The 19,527-nt window shown below is 40.1% G+C and overlaps 1 protein-coding gene across 3 annotated transcripts in view; it reads left to right on the top strand.

Moving 5' to 3' along the window:
• The window catches only part of MPPED2 (metallophosphoesterase domain containing 2), a 104,162-nt gene extending 84,848 nt beyond the window's left edge, over positions 1-19,314 (top strand). For all 3 annotated transcript variants that reach the window (XM_083885324.1, XM_083885325.1, XM_083885323.1), the window contains 3 exons: positions 12,287-12,402; positions 15,071-15,184; positions 17,936-19,314. In XM_083885324.1, the coding sequence (XP_083741450.1) occupies positions 12,287-12,402; positions 15,071-15,184; positions 17,936-18,054 (349 nt within the window). In that variant the 3' untranslated portion in view covers positions 18,055-19,314. The remainder of the gene's footprint in view (positions 1-12,286; positions 12,403-15,070; positions 15,185-17,935) is intronic.
• The last annotated feature ends 213 nt before the right edge of the window (positions 19,315-19,527 follow it).

The following is a 19,527-nucleotide window of genomic DNA, read 5'->3' as shown; positions in this document are numbered from 1 at the left end:
GGCAAGAAATTAAATCCTCACTGTGTTTATTTTAGCATTATCACTGTGTTTAGTGGGGCCGGGGCTGAACTCATGGAGTGCCTGATCTGGCACAGGCAAGAGGTGCACAAACCTGACTCCTGCCAGTGTTGTGCTTCCTTCATCTGGTGCATCCTGCATGGATCTGGCTCAGGTAGTGTCAGCTCTTGTGCTGGTCTTGGAGCTTTTACAGTCCTGATAACTCTCAGAGGGTATCAGCAGTGTGCTGGCCTTGCACCACCATGGCCTCTCATCAAGGCAATCATTTAAGTTCAGCACTCTTCCCCCAAATTTAGGGGTTTTTCTGTGCCACTGTGCTTGCCTGGTAGGCAAGCCAGATAGGAATGAAGTATTGCAAAGTCTCACCTCTAAGTGCAGGAAAATAGCTGCTGGGTTGTGGGATTTGAGGGCAAGGGGTAGTTTGGTTTGGGGGTTTTTTTTGTTGTTGTTTTTAAAATTTACTTTTGAAGAAACGATGATGTGTCCTGTGCAGGCTCAGGTTCTGTGCTCACACCAAACCCCTACCTGTGCTCAGCAGCTGTCATCACTGTGTGGTGACTCCTGTCTCTTGTCTGTCGGATTTCTGGTGGGTGCAGGTTCTTGACATCCAGTGCTTTATCAACATGGGCTGCTTGGAACCTATTACTACTGATCTTAGCATTGCTAATAAACAGCAACATCAAGGCCATATTTTCTGGTTCCTGTCAGACCACTGCTTTCCTGGGTGAAATAAAAGTCCCATTAACATGCTCCTCCTCATGGGCTCTGACAGTTTGATTAATTAGGCCCCCTCTTTAGATGACCTCTGCACTGACACGACAAGGAGGTGAATATAAAATGAATAGTTTGCCCACATAGTGGCCCATTGCAAGTTTCAGATTTTTATCAGATCAGACTGAAGTCCAGGGCCTGTATTAAAACCCCCAGTGTACAGCAATATAGGGCTGTGGGTTATGAACTGCAGGCTTTACAGCATGCTTAAGGAATTAAAACCATACCAATCCTAGCCACCCTGATATATTGACTTCTTCTCTAAGAATTAATCTTTCCTTTAGTCTCTTGGCCATACAATACAAATCTAATTCATTTACATTATCAAATAAAATGACCTTTTGTTTTCAAAGGATTTTTTTATTGCCAGAAAATACAGTATGTTAACTCTGTGGTTATTCAGCCTCCCATAAAATACTAATGTAAAGCCATTATTCTAGTGCCACTCTATTTAAATGTCAGTCTGCCTTTCTATTATAAACCACCAGTTCATAGGCTGGTAACTCATCAGTAAAAAATTTACTTCAGCTGAGAACTTGTAATGTGAGCTTACAACTTTTCTTTGAATACATCTTTTTAAAAAATATGAGTATATAATATCCCAAGGGGTGAATATGGAATTGTGAAACTGCAGCATGGCTGGAGCACCTCTCCTGTGGAGACAGCCTGAGAGAGTTGAGGCTGTTCACCCTGGAGAAAAGAAAGCTCCAGGGTGACCTTCCAGCTTTCCAGTGCCTAATGGGGCTGCAAGGGAGCTGGAGAGGGACTTGTACAAGGGCATGAAGTGACAGGACAACGCGAGTGCCTTCAAACCACAGAAGGTAGGGTTAAATTAGAGACTGGGAAGAAATTGTTCCCTGTGAGGGTGGTGAGGCCCTGGCACAGGGTGCCCAGAGGAGCTGTCCCTGCCCCATCCCTGGAAATGTTCAAGGCCAGGTTGGATGGGGCTCTGAGGAACCTGGTCCTGTGGCAGAGAGTTGGAACTGGGAAGGTTTGAACATCCCTTCCAACCCAAACCATTCCTTGGTTCAATGGGTTGTAGCACCAGAAACACCAGTTGTTGCCCACTGCATGGTGCCTCTGGCTGGAGCTGCTGCTTTGTGGTTCCAGGAGGAGCAGTTTCATCAGCCTTTTGAACTACATTGCAATCCTCTAGGAGGCAATTTGGCCTTTTAATAAAATCTGTAATTTTGACTGGTGGTCACTGAGAAAGACATCTTCCCTGCATAATTTTTCTGCTGTTTGCTTCCACTTAATTATTTTCCATTAACACTTTTGAGAGGAATTAGGTGTGGCCCCAGAGAGATGTGGGGGTCAAATCTTCTTTCCCTCAAGGTGAGAATTGGGACGAACATGAATAGTATTTTGTTGATCAAGTAACTGACACAGATGTAGAAGTTCTGCTACATTGGTTTTTAATCATTCTATTATTAGAAGTATTATTCTATTATTATTAGTTTTTTCACCAGAAGAGTCAAATTAACTCTCTTTCAGTCTGTGGTAATCCACATCTCCCACAAACCTCATTGAAAGGACAACATGAAGGTGGGGGCCTTAAAATTAAATCTTGTGTAAATGACCCAGTTGTCATCAGAGTTCCTTGTTTAATCTTGAGGGCAACAAAAACAAGTGACCCATTGTTTAAACAGATCCTTTTCAGTTAAAATAATGCTCTGTTTACCTCTGTGATGTCAAATGCTCTCTCCTGTCTTTTCAGCTGCTTTTTTTTTTTCATGACCCTTCTGTTTTTTCCTCAGTCTCTCCTGTCATATTTTTCCCTTTGTGTTCATCTGTTGATCAAGTAACTGCATTACTTTAATTGATTTGCTGAATTGGCTCGTACATAAGACAGCTCCTCCAGGTAATAACCTGGAAACATTTGTCACATTACTGTGGCCATGCTTGAGTGCTGCAGCACTTGGAATTCTCATTGGCTTGGGAGTGCCCTGTGCCATTTCTGCAAGTTGTTTTTCAGTTTTCCTGATACAAGCAGAGCAGCAGGGAATGAATGTTTATTTATACTATACATACATATAAATGTATCCACACACAAGTGCACGTGTTGTATGCATCAGGTATGGGATTTTCTGTTTGCATGAGCTTCACTTGCAATCAAGTCTCCTGAGGCTTTCTGAGCTCAGGAGGTGGTGTGATGTGCATTTTGAGATCCATGATCATCCCTTTCCCCAGATGACTTCAGAGAGAAAGTTTGTTGGTTGACAGAATTTGGCAAATAGGGTAGCAGTGGTTTTTGATGAAGACTGGACAGCAGCTGGTAACTTTCCCTTCCTGCAGACTCCAAAGCTGGATCATGGTTTTCAGCAAAGGTGAAATTTCAAGTATGCCAGACATTAAATTTCTGAATGAAGCAAGGTCTGTAATAAATGAAGAAAATGAACCAAACCTGCATAGCTTTCAAATAAAGGACACTTCCTAAAACTTAGAAGTGAACAGTAAACCAGTAAATGATGGCTTAAGACCAAGCTGTGATATTTTACACTGTATCTAAATGCCAACTAAGCATGTATTGTGACACTGAAAACTCAGTTTTCATCTGGTTAGTGAGGGTAAGAGTCTTTACATTGAGCTTCAAGAATAAGCTGGAACGGAAGGTAGCACAGACTTCAGACAAACAAGAAATGCTGGGAGTATCCTGTGACCTAATTATAACTGGTTCCATTCTTTTCTGTAAATATTTAGAAGATTACGTTACAAGTTCCTACAATTAAATATTGTGGGCTGTGCATGTCTGTAAGACTTAATACATGTGAGCCTTGTTTGGTTTTCCTAGCAGGCATTCTGGAAAGTTTCAGTTTCTTATTGAGGAATGCTAGCCAGCATTTTAAGCAAAACATAAATAAAAATAGTGATGATATTTATAGATAAACAGCACCATCTGGCAATAAGCAATCTCAGTGTCTTATTTTAAGTCATTGGAGTAGGTGACAATAATTGAGTTGTTGGTAAAGACTAATGGTGAAAATCATGGAGGGCAGAATTCTGTGTCTACCATCTGATTGACTTTATGCAAGTTACTTAGGCATGTATTCTGGCAAATATATTCTTGAGTTAGCCAACCTAGTTCTGCACACTACCTCTATAAACAGTGCTCGGTCTAGACTGTTCTGAGCTTAAATTATTTATTACCTCTAAAGCACTTGAAAGAGTTTTTGAAGGCCTTCGAGTTCCTGTGATTGTGATGTAGGTTTGTGCTTAGTGTGTTCCTTTGGGTTGGTTTTGGTTTATTTCTTTTTCAGAAACATCAAACTGGTTTGATAATTGTGGAAATTAGAATGGGGAAAACATGGGCAACTAAGCCAGATAATAAAGGCACAAAGACCCAAACCTTTTTCTTCATGGTGTTATGTGGTAGAGCTCCTCAATATAAAAAAGACACCCCTTTCCTGTAGGTGTCATTAAATGTGTATATTTGGAGCAGTACAGGCTGCAGATATAGACATATAAAATAGTGCTGAAACGCTTCATAAAAATATGTGTCTGGAATTTGTCTATTCTGTGGCATTAATTAATGAACAAGCTATCACATCTGCTGACCCTCATAGCCTTTTGGAGGAACTACAGAGACTTTATCAATGCTAAAGAATTCTGTTTTAAGGTGCATTCCAAATAATTAAATATCTAGAGGATGTTTTTTAGGAGCGAGAACCAATTTCACTTATAGGGCAGGTTAACATAACTACTTTGGAGTGTTTTATTTGTTATACTAACTTATATCTGGCAACATTTCTTTCACAATTCACTGAAATTTAGCTTATTTGTTTTAAAGGCCAACATGTTTCTGTTAATATTTTCCAAATGCTGCTTTTACAAATATATAAAATATTTAACAGAAACTATTGGATGTAATTAGACCTGTTCAGATTTTGCTTTTTTACATGTCAAACACAGATATCAGTCCTACCCCAGTGGATTGGAGAGATTCACTATTAACTGTGTGTTGGTGGAGAGATCTTTACTTTTATTTTGCTATACTTTAATGTGTGTTGTCATCACAGAAGCAGAACTGCTAGTAAAACCTCTCCCAGACTGACCTGGGGTGGAAGCTTTGTCAATTTACATTTCCTGTACAGATAATAAGAGGAATGTAAAAAATTAATTTAAGATGTGGTAAAATAGCATATTATGATCATGCTTACTGTAAGAAATCAAGAGTCCAAGCATCATTCTTAAACATGCACAGTTGTTGAACTAAAATTGAATCAAAATTTTAGACAGCTGTTCTTTTTTTCTTTTGTTTCCTCTTTCCCCTGGCATGTCCCTGGGAACAGACATTTGATTTATTTTGTGGTGAGCTACAGGACCAGAGAGCTCCTTCCTTTAGACAGGTATTTTAAGATTCTCTGCGTTTTTATGAAGAGCACAAAATTTTACCATAAGAGCTTGAGTCATTTAACTTCTTTTCAGTGCTACAGCATCCTTTGTTGCCTCGAGGGCGCATGCACCCTGCACTGGGAGGCAGTATGGGAATGAAGGAGTAAATGTGCTCACTCCAGAGTGAAAAGCAGTTCTACAAGTCAGTGCAGGATGTACTCTGTAGGTCTGAGCTGCTGCCACAGTGCAACACCACTGCCATGAGGGGGAACACCCTGTACTTAACCTATGGATCCATTTGAGTCTGGTCCTAACTTAAACTGGGTCTATCCTTCAAGCCAGCCCCAACTATATGGAGCACAGAAGCATGTAAGGTCTGATACTTGCTTCTACTCCTAGGCCTTTGTAATTCTGTTCTTTTTAAAAGTAGAATGAAATTAGCCCTTGAGTCAAGTTTGAATTATTTTCATATTTTGGGGATATTAAAATATCTCCCAGATCTCATTAAGTAAAGCCCTAAATAAAATAATTGCAATACAGTTAGGGATTGGAAAGCCTCAGAAGGTTTGGAGGAAATTTCCGCTTTGATGAGCAGTTTGGATACTTAGGCAAAAGTTGTGTGGATCATAAGCCTGAGAAATTCACCTACTCCATTCCTCTCATTTCCAGTATCCACTGGCTTCTTGGTGCTGTTCACTGCCCTGCTTCTTTGTGTTCTCTACTGCTGTCCTCTGAGAGCCCTGTCTACTGCATCCTGCTGTCCTCAGTGTCCTGTGATCCTCTGGGACATTACTGGAGTTTCAGCCTCCTGCCTGTCTGCTCTTTGCTCTCAAGTCTCTTAAACCCCTGTGTATTTTTATGTGTTTCTTTACTCAATTTCTTTTGATTTTATTAAAACATGTCTTCCCCACAGATGAGTGTTCTTAAATACTGTCTGTGGTGTTCTGGTATTGTTAACACGAAACAAGTGAACTGAATGGACAATCATGTGCCAAAAAGGATCACTAAGCATTCCAGATATGGGTAGAAGATGGCTGGTCAGTGGGTCAGTGGCTGGTGTGGACCATCAGAGAAGAGAAATAAGTGAAAGGTATCCATAGAGGTAGGAGACTGTAGATTTGGGGACTAAGAGCTCAGTTACCTGAAAATAACAGCTGGGGCAGCAAGGGCAGAGATGTGTAGACACTGATAGAGGAAAGATGCAGGAGGGAATTCTTTTTATGAACCATTTTCCTGCTGTCGGATGGCTAAAGCTGCACTTGCTCCTGTCCTGTTCCTGTTTTATGTGATAATCTGGTCCAGATCAGCACATCCATGGAACATGATGTATGGCAGCAGTAAAGGTCCTGGATTTTTCTTTCCTTTCATAGCTCTCACAGATCCAGGCATGAATCTCTATCTGACAGGGGTTTAAACTAAAACCTGCACTGACCAGTTTGTACAGTCTGAGTTAGAGATTGAGAGTGACTTGGTGCAAGGAGTATGCCAGGTCACGCTGGCTGGTGAGGTGATCCTGCAGTTTCTCATTGTGAAGGACTGCTCCCTGGGGAGGAGGCACTGCATGGGCTCTTTCCCTCCAAACACGGTGGAAGATGGGGGGTCGTGCTTCTCAAATGCTTTGTCATTTAGATAACCAGCACTCAGAGGTTAGAGACTGTGAGTTAAAAGAGAGAGAGAGAAAAAAAAACCTGCAAAACAACCAGCAGGTCGTTGAGCTTTCAGGTTTTTCTAACCTTGTGAAAATAGCTGAACTATGTTTTAGAGACTTCCTGACTTAAGTGCAGGCTGGTAATAAGGAGGTACATACAGTAGCACAGTAATATAATTGCAATACTGATAATTCAATTTTGTGAGTGCTTCAGCTGGTTGAAGATGCAGGATAAGCAAAATCCCAAGGAACCAGGCTTCGTGATGCTTCTTTCTGTTCTGTGTTATTATTCTCACTTTCTAAATGGGACACTGAGGCACAGCAGGTAAGTGCTAGTGGGAATGACATTCAGCTCAAGCCCCCCAGGCTGTGCCTCTCACTGATGTCACAACATTGCATATAATGAGCACATTTAGGAAACAATTTAGCCTTTACCATTTCCTGATGGTTGTTACATTATGAAAAAGCATTTGAATCTTCACTATAAAAAGGGGCTTAACAAAAAAAAAAAGTACTTTTGTGGCACCGAAGGCAAGTTTCAGAGCCTCTACAGAAGCTGGTGTAAAATGTGCTTCCTCAATCCATTGTGCACTTGCCCTGCTCAGTCCTTTGTCTTGATGATTGCCCAGGCTGTCTCTCCTCCCTGCCCTTGTCCCTGTTTGTGCACTCTGTGCATGGAGTCGTGTGTGCTGCTGGCCCTGGCAAACTCCTGAGTGCCGTCGGAGCTGGGGGGGCACTGAAAACTCTCCTTCTCCCTACACAAAGGTCACTGTTTGTGCCTGGTTTGTCCCTTTGCTGCTCCACAGCAAGGGCACAGCTTTGGCCCAGGCCTGGAGCAGGAGCTTTGGGGATGTGTTTGTAGGGCAGTCCCACAACAAAGCCAGTCTGGGGGAGCACATCCCTGTCCTGTCCCAGCATTTCTGTTCTCCCTCCCTCGTGAGGCAGGTCTGTGTGCTCAGTTTGAATGCTGATAAAAATAGAGAGCACTTTGATATTGTTATTGGTTGTGTAGAAATGCTTCCCACTGGGATGCCTTTTAGATGCTCCCTCAGCTGTTCTCCTGTGGAAGGAGACAAATTACAGCCTCCTGTGCACTTTACTCATTGAATTAAGGATAAAATTGAAGCTTTTCTAAAAGACTGAGTAGCCTTAAAAATGAGTGAATACTTGGGATTAAAGACCTATGAGATATCTTTTCTAATCCTGTTTAGAAGTAACTATTGAAACAAATGGATTTACTGGTGGAGTAAAGAGGAAAATGTGAATCTAGAAGGTCTCATTGTACATTTACCTTTTGAGTTGTTGAACTCTGAGGATCAGGTAATGAAATTCATGAGTCAGAGAAGAGATGAAAGTATGTTGTAGGAGTTACCATCCTTTAAAATCATTAAAGTTCCAGAAGAAGTTGACATTTGTGTGTTACCTGGATGAACTTGGCTGTGGCTTTGTGTCTCCTTGCTTCTGAGGTGAATGCACCAAGGAGCAGTTGATTTTTTTGTGTCACAAAATGATGCTCCATTCGCTGTGCTTTCCTTGCAGGTTGGTTTGGGTTTGTTTTGGGTTTTTTTAATGTATTAGTAAAATAATAAAGTCATACAGTGCTTACTTGGGAGAAGGGAGATCTGATCACCTGCTGAAGCTGCAGCTCTCTGCTGTTAAAAGCAGATGGATTTGTGTGTCCTGTCTGAGGGTTCTCCCAATGCACCTGTAAAAGGAGGATGAGTCTTGTTGGGAACCTTAACATTCCCTCCTTCCTGGCATTATGTCAAGTCATGTCTGCATCTCTCACAGCACAAGGTGTGAAGATAATTTGCAGCCTCCTGCGTAAGCACTCTTTTAATTGCAGAAAACATAGCTTCCAAAACGCCAGGTGGAGGGGGATCTGTGGGGATTCCTGTGCAGAAATGAAGAACTGAGGAGGGCGAGGATGGGCCAGGTGTCTGCCTTTCATAAGGATATTCCCTGTGTCACATCTGGTGCCAGCATAGCTGCTCTCCCTAAATGATAAGGAAGCTTTGCAGTCGAGGTGAGGGCTGAGCTGTCAGGTGAGCAGGGGATCAGGAATTCCTGTGATGGTTTGATGGCACATGAGGGGTGCTCTGGAGTGTGGCGTGGTTCTGATGAGCAGAGCCTCAATTAGGTTCTTCTGCACATGCCTGACATCGGGTGTGAAGACGTGTTCTGGTCCGTCAAACGGAAAATGAAAAAATCATTTGTGATCTCTCATTACCAGTCCCTGTAGATTTCCCATCTCTGCCTCCTTTGTGGCATTATTCAACAGCCAATAACTTCCTGCTATTGCCAGCTAGACTTAAAAACTAAGTTTAGGAGTTAACTGAAATTCTTTTACTTAGAGATCCATAGGAAAAAGAATTAGGTCAGATCTGAAATATTGCTACTAATGACTAAGTAGCTTTCATTAATTACTTGCTCTTGATTGTAATTTACCACGAGTGGATATATGTATTTTTACCCCTCTGATTCTCTCTCCCACCCCCTGGGAGTTAATGGGCAAAGGGCTGTGTGGTGCTTGATGCCAGCTGCCATGGAGTTAAACCATGGCAGTTATCCACGTTTCTTCCTAGATAGGAAGTGTTTTCTCACAGTAAGTAATCAGCTTGAAAATATGTTGCAGAAGGCACCTAATTTCATGTGCAGTTTTTTTCTTCTAAATTATTTAGACATTGAGAGTACTCTATTTAACTCTTATGTATGCAAAAAAAGGCACTAACAGGAGTAAAATATCTCTCTCTGATACCCCTTGACTGGACAGTACCTACCTACAGGGCAGGCTTTGTCTTTCCTGCACATATTTAAGCTTTTCTGGGATAAGCAGCAGTTCACTGTCTGCTCACGGGATTCACAGCACACTGACCCCATCTTGTCTTCACTGCAACACAGCAAACATCAGGTCACCTTCCCTGTGATCCCACCTAAACCTGAGCCTGTGCCATACAGCTCTTTGGCTTCTTAGTGGTGCTCTGAACACATGCTTTGCTTTCTGGCAAGGCCTGAACTCCCTCCGAAAGGCAGGGACCCTCAGTTTGCCTGGCCAGCTTGCAATGCTGTCAGGAATTATGTACTGCTTCATGTTTTAAATGCCTGAAGCTTAAATCTGTAATCCAGGTGTTCTTCCAGGCATGCCGTCTCTTCTCTTTCATTTACCCATTTTGAATGAAAATCTTTAGTATATTAAATAAGTACTTGACCATCTTTTTTTGTGCACATGCTTGCATAATGAGGACAGTTTCTCAAAAGTTTTCTTGCAAGTGGATTCCCATGTGGTGCCTGTTAGTCACAGCTAATTACAGAGGTTGGTAAATGAGGAATATATCTGAGCTCAGGTTCCCCTCCTCCTCTTTCCACAGTGCTTCAGAAGAAAATAAAATAAAAATCCTGCAGACAAATCCAGGTTTTTCTGTGATCATAGTCTCCAAAGAGCTCCAGAGAAATCGCAGATGTGGTTTCATGTTTCAGGTTTAACTATGTTGTAATAACTACAGTCTTATCTGCAGGAGATATGCAAGTGGGGAAAGAATCATTAATTGACAGTGAAAAGTTTGACCCAAGCTCTGTGTGTTTGTTTGTTTTAAGCAGCTGAATGTTTAGCCAGACGATATTTTAACTTCTGACTGCAGCCTTGACGGTTACAATAATCTTGACAGGTTATTAACCTAGGAATGTTGTAGGAAAGGAAGCTTAGATACACGTTTCAGGAAAGCCAATCCTACTAAAGCAGAAATTCTTGTGGTTGAATTAAAGCCAAGACAAAACCTTCGGTTTTTATTCAGCTGCATGCAAACCTCCTGTGAGGCATACCGACCTTGCTTTACACCACAGGAAGTTTTTTGGGTGCTCCAGTGGGTGCAAAGCAAGGCAGAAGAAGGTGTGAGAAGTGAGGCTCTATGGCTGAGCACAAGGAGCCCACGGCTCACGTAAAAGGTTGGACTAACATCTAATTTTCCTATCTTTTGTTAGTGTTCATTCAGGAAGTCTTGCTAGCCTGAATGAGTTCCTGTGTGTGTGTGTAGTATGAGTATTATCCAGCAGGACTACATGGGATATGTCTATTATTTGTTACAAAGGCACCAGTGACCTTCCTGCCCCTATATTAGCAGCGCCTGCTGTTTTTCCATACTGCTGATTGTCAGGAATGCAGATCATCCATATAACTGGGTGCAATCCTCACCGGGCAAATTATTATCTCAGGAAAACAAAATGCTTTAATTATAAAAAAGTAAAAATTAGAGATATAATCTCAGCAGGACATTCCCACTTAAATGCCTATTTGAGGCTGGAAAAATGAATAATTTAGTGGGTAGAGGAGGCAGATTACATAATGAAATTACATAGAACTCTAATAATCTCTGTTTTTAACAGGTATGGGTTTTTTCAAGGTTGGTTTGTGATTGTTTTTTGCCCCCAGTTTTTGTTTTCTGTTTTCAAAACTGCAGCACACAGAAGACTTCAGGAGTAGCTCAAACTTTCAGAAATATGACTAGGGCTAGGACAGGAATATCCTGCCTAGAAAACAAAGTCTAAAACTGTTGCCGGAGCTCTAGGAAACACACACATGGATGCAAACTCTTAAAATTAGTACTGTACTAAAAGCTGTATAAAAGGTTATCGGTAGCAAATCCAAATATTCCTGTATCTCATCAGAGCAATTGTTTTGTGTACTTATTTGATAGGGAAAGAATTTATCATGATATACCTGTATCAAAACTATATGTTATGTGTTGAAAAAGTTATATGTCAATAAAGTACTCCTAGAAAATGTACTTGTCATTGCTACATGCTTGGGTTGGTGGATAAACCAGTGTCTCAGAATAACTCTGTGCTATGCTGGAGAAAACTGAGGGTATCAGTTTCCCTTGAGAAATACTAAATAAATTTTAAATTATAAGATCTCTTTAAAAAGTCACTGTGAGTCTAAACATTGTGTGATGGAGATCTCGAAGAGGCTCAGGAGTTCAAAACCCAGTTGGGTGGCAGTGTTCTGGTATTAAAAGTGCTAAAAGGAGGAAGTTTGAGTTTAGTCAAATGTCACGGCACAGATGCTGCCTCTAGCTGCCACATCGAGCCTCTTGTTGAACTGTTAACTGCTGCCCTGTGCTGGGAGAAATTGATTTTTGCCTCTAAAAAAAATTTTGGGCTGTTTTGGTAGTTATCATAGGGAAGGATTTCTTGTGTTTGAGCATTCTCAAACGTCGATTAAAAGCTCAAGATTTAGACTTTGTTATTTTAGTGTTTTTTCCTTTCTCTCTAGTGAGTAAATGTTCCCAGGGCTGGATGCTCTTGAAGTACAAAAATAACATCAGACATTACTCTATATTCAAACGTATATTTTAACATATGTATGTATTTGAATCAGTGTCTGTTAAGAGGCATCCCCTTCAAAAAGGCTGTCTGCAGGTAATCTCTGACGCACAGAAATAGTTTTAATTCAGAAAAAAATTGGATAAGAGAAGAGATTTTTATTTTAAACTGATGCAGTTTGTCTTATTTTCCCCAAAGGACACCATGGTTTAATGGATGGGGCTTTAATCTACCCAGAGGTCAGTCTTTGCTAGACAAGTGGAACCTTATTCCTGAGGGAATTGATATACTAATGACACATGGACCTCCCCTTGGTAAGTGAAACAAAAGTTCTGTGTGATTTTTTGCATGAGAATATTACTTTCAAAATAAGAAGCTGATAATGCTGTAAGGTATACTGTAATTGCACCCAAACTAAAAACTATGGATTAAAAACCTTTCTGAAAGAAGTGGAAAATGATGGTTAGGCTTAGCTGATCTGTTTCCATAAAAAACTTGAATTTTTTTATTAAGTTCAAGCTAGGAAAGATCTGACTCTATAACCATTATAGTTCGACATTTTATTTAAGAATAGTTTTCATCTGACAACCAGTTTCCAATCCCATGTGACTTTTTAGAGATTGACTAAAACTTTTGAAACCTTTTCTCACTACAGTGTCATGTTATTTTAAGGTTTGAGAGTAGCAGTCAAGAGTTTGGAACTATGTAGTCACATATTCTCCTTGATAATGTCCTTGTAAACTTAAAATATGTAAAATTCGTGAAGGAATAAAATTATGTTCTTAGATAATTGTTCCTAACTTGATCTAATGACAAGTGAGCACCAGGCTATGAATGCATAATTTGTTTCTTCATTAGGTAGCTAAAGTTTCTCATTTAGTTGAATTTTGCTTGTCTTGTCAATATGAGTCATTTGCCAATCTCCTTTTTAACTCTTAAGATCTAAACTAAATTCTGATAATCTCAGAAGGACACCAGGGCACTCATTCAGCAGAGGCAGGAGTACTCACTTTTGGCATATCTGAAGCTGTTAAAGCCCACACTAAAACCATTTGGGAAGTCCCACTGTCTTTTCTCTATCCTGTGCCCCACAAGACAACATCTCCTATTATTTACTGCCTTTGAGACACATGGGGAAAGCAGCCTAGGACTGTATTTTAAGTCTCTCAGCTGGGTTTACAACAACTGAGCCTTTTGTAAATATGACTGATCAGGATGAGGAAGTGTGGCAGTCCCTTCATTGCCCTTGCTGTGAGAAGAGTGATTTTGTCAGGGTTTTAGTAAGCTCTTGCAATCCAAGGAGTCAGAGCACACAATCACAGGAAGTGACCGAATTACAGTCACTCACTACATGCATGGTAGTGAATATGTAAAATCTTCTCAGAATTGCATGGTGCCATTATAAACCAGCATTTTAAGTGCTTACAGGCTGACTCAGTGTTCTCATAGTGTTTCTTGGTGATCATGGAGTCAGGAATTAATGCATGCTTATCTTTTTTTACCACAATTAAGTTAAGAGCCAGCAATCTAAGCCGAGCTAAGGAAAAAAATGGTCCAGAAAGTTTTTGACCAATGTACTTACTGCTCCTTTTATATTCTGGTTAATTTCTTAATACTACTTAGAGAATGTTGTAAGGTGATCAGCAAATTCCCTTTTAACCTTCCTGGAGCTCCCAGCATGCTGCTGTGTTCAGGCAGTGACACAGCATCCCCTGACAGCGGAGCCACTGGATATTGCAAACCAGGGCCTTCAACATAATTTTCTTAATTGCTTCATTTTCCCAAAGAAGCAAAAAAAACCACCAACCCCACAAGTGTGTTTATAATGTTTCATGGGTGCTGTTTTAAATGGGTTGTTCATCCATCTGCTCTGAACTGGGTTGGTACAGAAATCCTGTGACGCTGCAGACACTAACGAGTGCTGCCATTGAATATTTGTGCTTAAATTTTGTCTTTGAAGGAGATAATGAAGTTAAGTTTCAAAAGCTTGGCACTGTATCTTAACTACAGACACAGGTTAGGTGTCAGTACTGTGTCTAAAATGAGGGCTTCTAGCTCTCAGCCTGCATGATAATATTGACAAAACACTGCTTTTTAAATAAGTGTTTACTTATTAATATTAAGTAAATATTAAGGGAGGTAAAGCTGTAACTGGACTCTCTAGTCACTCTAAAATTTAGCCAAGTTCACATCCCATCATGTTTTTACTACCTGGGATTAACTTGGCACGGGCTGTAATTATGCTAAAGTCAGTAGAATGGTGGTACAGCTGAATGTGGCATCTGATTTCCCTTTTACTGCTCCTTGTTCACCTTGCCCTGCTGATCCTTTTCCATGCCAGTCTGGGCAGCAGGCTCCTGTAGGCACTCATCTCAGGCTTTGTACATTTTTCTGTATTATCCATAAGACCAAGTGGCAATGTGGTCAATTAACACTGGCTTGTTGGAAGCTGTTTTGCAATTTTTGCATTGCTTGAGGCTGGTGATGAGGGCTTAGAAGTAACCTGATGCTTGCAGACCACAGCCCTCCAGAAATTGTGGGAGTCTGTACTTTAAATCTTTGGGGTGGCAGCTGTATTGAGTTGTAGCTCAGTTCATCTTTCTGAGCTGTTTCATTTCTGGAGTAACCACATAGCTGGCTTGGGAAGCTGACTGCTGTAAGAGCCAGGGGAAAGGGAAGAAAAATCTGCAGCAGTGCCAGGAATAAATGTCCTGGGATTTCAAGGTGGAAGATGAGTTTAAACCTATAGTTTAAAAAAACAAATCACATCCAGAAAAATATTAATGCAGATGGAGGGAGGAAATATTAAGGAAGACAAAGTGACAGCGAAACATATCTTAAAAGCCATTGTGTGCTTTAATGGAGAGGTTATGACTAGAGATAATGTAATAAACCCTGTATGAATTATGACTTCCTGAAAGACTGTGTGAAACCTTACCTGAATAGGGAAAATTAGTGGTATTGATTGTGTTTTGCCTTCAGGTTTTCGAGACTGGGTTCCAAAGGAGCTGCAGAGGGTGGGTTGTGTGGAGCTGCTGAACACGGTGCAGAGGCGAGTCAGGCCAAAACTGCATGTCTTTGGTGGGATTCATGAAGGTAAGCAGCAGTGCTATTCCCTGCTTCATCTCAGATTTCAAGAAGCACATTTTGATGGGGTATTGCAGTGGATAATGGCATATTGGATTAAAGCAGGGAGGGAGTTCAGGGAAGTGATTGTGTGCGCGGCACTTTGTAAATTTATTCCAGAATTTAAACAGACTGTTTCAGGAATATGTGCTACATTTAGCCACCTACATCTTTCACTGTGCAAAGGTTGTTCTATACAGGTTATTTGAAAGCAATTCAAATTTTGACAAACTTGGTTAGAGAAACAGATGAGATTCCCCACAGTTGCAAGCCAAAATGAAAATTATCCCCATTACTCCAAGTACAGGAGCTAAGAAAGATGCTAGAGAAAAAAAGAAAATGTGAAAACAACTTGCTGCCTCTGCTCACCTCCCTCAGCATATGAGGAAAAGCAGAAAGCAGGGCATCTCATGTCAGGCATCAGGAGGAGCCACTGCCAGAACTCACTTTAAACACATTTCTAAAAGCACCCTGTAATACAATCTACACTCTCTGTGTCACCCTTCAGGAGTCTCACATTTTAGAAGAGATATTCTCCCTCTGTCAGTGCCAGGATAGGCAGAGTGTGACACTTCAGAAACAATGAGCTCAGTTTGTGGCAGTGGAAGAGATTGAGAGATTAAATACATTCTGGAGTTACTTAAATATTTAATACAATTTTGTAGCTTTCATGTGGCTGAGAGACAAACACTAGGAGTTCTGCCTGGGAGTGTAAGACTTCATGACCCTAGAACTCAAAATTACACATTAAGTGTTTTATATTCTTGCCTCTGGAGGTTTCTCCATTGTCTCTAACTAGGTTCTCCATAGGCCTAAAGATTTCAAGGACTTTATAAAAGAAAAATGAAAAAAGGACAGCTTTCTCTGCTAGTTGGTTTTTCTGAAACTCTTGTGACTTCATACAATGGTTCCCATGCCTCGCATCTGTAAATAAAGAGTTTATACTGGGAATACTGACATGACCCTCTGCATAGAGGCATAAATAACAGTCCTTTAATGCACCCAGGAAAAGATTGGGTATTTTGTACAAATATTAGTCCTTGCATATTAAAAATAAATTAATATAGCAAGACTTGCAGCTAAAATGTGTAAATTGTCTACAGCCTTTGTAGGCACATTGGGTGGTGAAGCTTGATGTTGAAATAGTGCTAAGGATGGGAGAGGAGGGTGTCTGAATATACAAGGCCATCATTATGAGAAAGCACCGAGGAGCCATGTGCAGCACCCTACATTTAAATCTCCTGGTAAAAGTGGCAGGACATAATAAAAGTCAACATTCAAATAAATTCTTATACGAATACTAACAAAATTTAAAATTATTTCTAGTACTTACACAGAAGACATAAGAATGGCTTGTTTCAGTACAGGAAGAAATAACAAAGTATTCAGAGCGTTACCTTAAGTGCAATTAATTTTTATCCAGCTCCAGCTGAGGTGAACATGCACCACATTCCCTTGACCCAACAGAGGCTATACACACATTTTGGTGATGCAGGTTTTTTTCCAGTGGTTGATAAGCAAAACAACCACAAACAAAGTTTTTCCCACCATGAGATGTTGTACATTAAAATTGCCAGTCTAAATAAATAAAAAGTAATACAGGTGGACAGTGCAGGAATTCTGAAGTAATTATTCTTTCTGATAGGCACTGTGGGCAGCTGTATTTATCGTAGCTTTCAGACAGCAGTGATCTGTACTGTATCATAATGGTTTTAAAGAAAACCATTTTTTCTCTGAGGGTTTGCAATGGAAAGCTTTCCTCCTCCTTGAAACTCTGGGAGTTTTTTGGTGGTTTTTTTTTTTTTTTTTTTTTTTTTTTTTGTTTTTTGTTTTTTGTTTTTTGTTTTTTTTTGTTTTTTTTTCTTTTAATACATTTGGGGGCAAATACTCCCTAGATGTTTTCAGGCTTATTGTTAGCTTTTTGTGAGTGTCAGCTGAAAACACACAGAGTTTTAGAATTATTTTTACATATATACATATACATATATATATATAAATGTATGTATGTATCTATAAAATAATGCAGTTATATAATGGTTTGGATTGGAAGGGACTTTAAGGACCATCTCATCTCAAACCCTCTGCCATGGGCAAGGATGCTTTCCACTAGAGCAGGTTGCTCAGAGCCCTGTCCAGCCTGGTTTTGAGCACTTCAGGGATGGGGAAGACACAGCTCCCCTGGGCAACCTGAGGATGTTCATGTGTGTATTTTTTAACCAGATGCTGAGTTCCTGAGTGTGAACACCAGCTGGGCAGTGCTAGGATGAGGAACTGGGTGATTAAGGCTAGCACAGGAGAGGTAGCAGAGTTCAGGTAATTTGTTGGAGAGGGGGTGTTTAGGCTAAACCAAAGTTACTTCTAGATCTTTTCCTTCTGAATTGTCATTTTCTACTGACAGACATGACAAGCATGCAAACTATAACTCCCTAATTACTTAATTAGAAAGAGGATATGTGTGGTTTGTGTTTCTGCCACACCCAGTTGCAACAGAGGATTTTCCAGGGGTGAACAGAAGTTTGTACAGAAACCAAAAGCACCCATTCCTATCTCAAACACAGTACACAGTACACACTATTTTTTCCAGTCAAGCCTTTGTGGCAGAGGTAGCAAAAGGAGCTGTTTTGAAGGGGTTAATTTGGCTTTATTGCACAGCAGGGATCCCCCAGCAGTGCTGGGTGCCCCGTGTGTCCCTGGCTGTGACTGTGCCCCTTGTCCCCACAGGGTATGGCATCATGACAGACGGCTACACCACCTACATCAACGCCTCCACGTGTACAGTCAGCTTCCAGCCCACCAACCCTCCCATCATCTTCGACCTTCCCACCCCTCAAGGATCCTGAAGCACTACTGGGGAAGGTCTATAAACTGCCATTTTCTAATTACAAAACTTACATTCAGTTATGTGTTTATTTCAAAATAGGGGCTGGGGGGGATTTTGGGGGAGCCGTGGGGGTTTTTTGTTCCAGGGTGGGGTTTGAGGTTTTTTTGTTGTTTTTTTTTTTTTAATTTGTAAATTGCTGGTGCAAAAGAAACATGATGAAAAGTTAGAGGTTGTGCTTTTTGGAAATGCAGCATTCATTTTAAATTGATAAAGCATTGTGAATTTGTAAAACAAATTTTGTTTTTCAATAAATTTGCCATTGTAAATTGTTATAGTGTTCTCAAAAGGACAGCCAAGCTTTCTTTTAATAAGTGAGAGACCTTATTTTAATATTAAATTATAAGCTAAAAAATAGGCAGCATTTACACCCAAATTTGCACAACTTGTGTTACTGTTGGGTTTTTTTAAAGTGTCTTCTTTTTCCCTAGGTTTAAATGTTAGCTTTTTATCTCCATTTATATAATATTTTCTAGTAGCACAAACAGTGTTCTGGGGTCCATTTACCTCTTGATATGTGTGCATGTACTTAAATTTGGTTCTATTCATGGTAGAATGCAGCAAGGGGAGAATAGACTTCTCAGTTGTTTGTCTCTATCTGCTTTATAAAGACTAACCTAGATAGCCACAGCCTGTATGTGATATTTACCTTCTGTTGTTTCTTTTTTAAATTATTTTAGCTTTAAAAGACTGGGGGTGAAAGCTGCAAAGAGCAGGTATTTCATGCAGTAAAAAAAAAAAAAAAAAAAAGTTGTAAATGCGGACTCCTTTTAAATATGAATTTATATATATATGTATTTTTTGTGCATTATAACTAAGTTAGGATTTAATATTGCCAGTATGGCATCTGCAAAATTATGCTGTACAGCACATCTAAATTATGAAGGATGTGACACATTTTTCAAGTGCTCAAGGCCTTCAAGAGCCCAAGTTAAATCTTTGTTGTAGTTCAGGCATTTATAGAGTCAAATGGATACAATCAAGCCTAAATAAAATAAGGCTTAGTTGTCCTTTATATTTAAATATTCTTCTTGTCTTTTTTATTTCCTTTTTCTTATTTTGCACTGTGTGTAAATGCAATCTCACTAGCACAAAATATTGTTGCAGATAGTTATTTCTGTTCCACCACTGTAAATGCTATTGAGCTTTGTTCTGTTTTATGTTACCTTGTTAATGGAATTTAGAAAAGCAGCTGTTTCTTTAAATTTATTGTGATATTATATCTAGCGGCCTTTATATGCAAATAAAATTGCAAGATTTTTAAATACATGCTTCAAGGGAATTTTGTGGTTTGTTGTGGCCTGAACAATTTTGGAGGGAGTGATGATAAGGGTGAGTAAGAAGTTTTCTATTTCTCAGTAAATTTATATTGCAGATCATCCATCAGATGTCAGTTGGTCAGTAGAGCACTCAGTTTCCCTTCTGTTTCCCTGCC

This window comes from Zosterops lateralis, assembly GCF_965231275.1.
Source record: "Zosterops lateralis genome assembly, contig: SUPER_6_unloc_1, whole genome shotgun sequence".
Classification (NCBI taxonomy): Eukaryota; Metazoa; Chordata; class Aves; order Passeriformes; family Zosteropidae; genus Zosterops; species Zosterops lateralis.
This window is presented reverse-complemented; position numbering and strand designations above follow the sequence as displayed.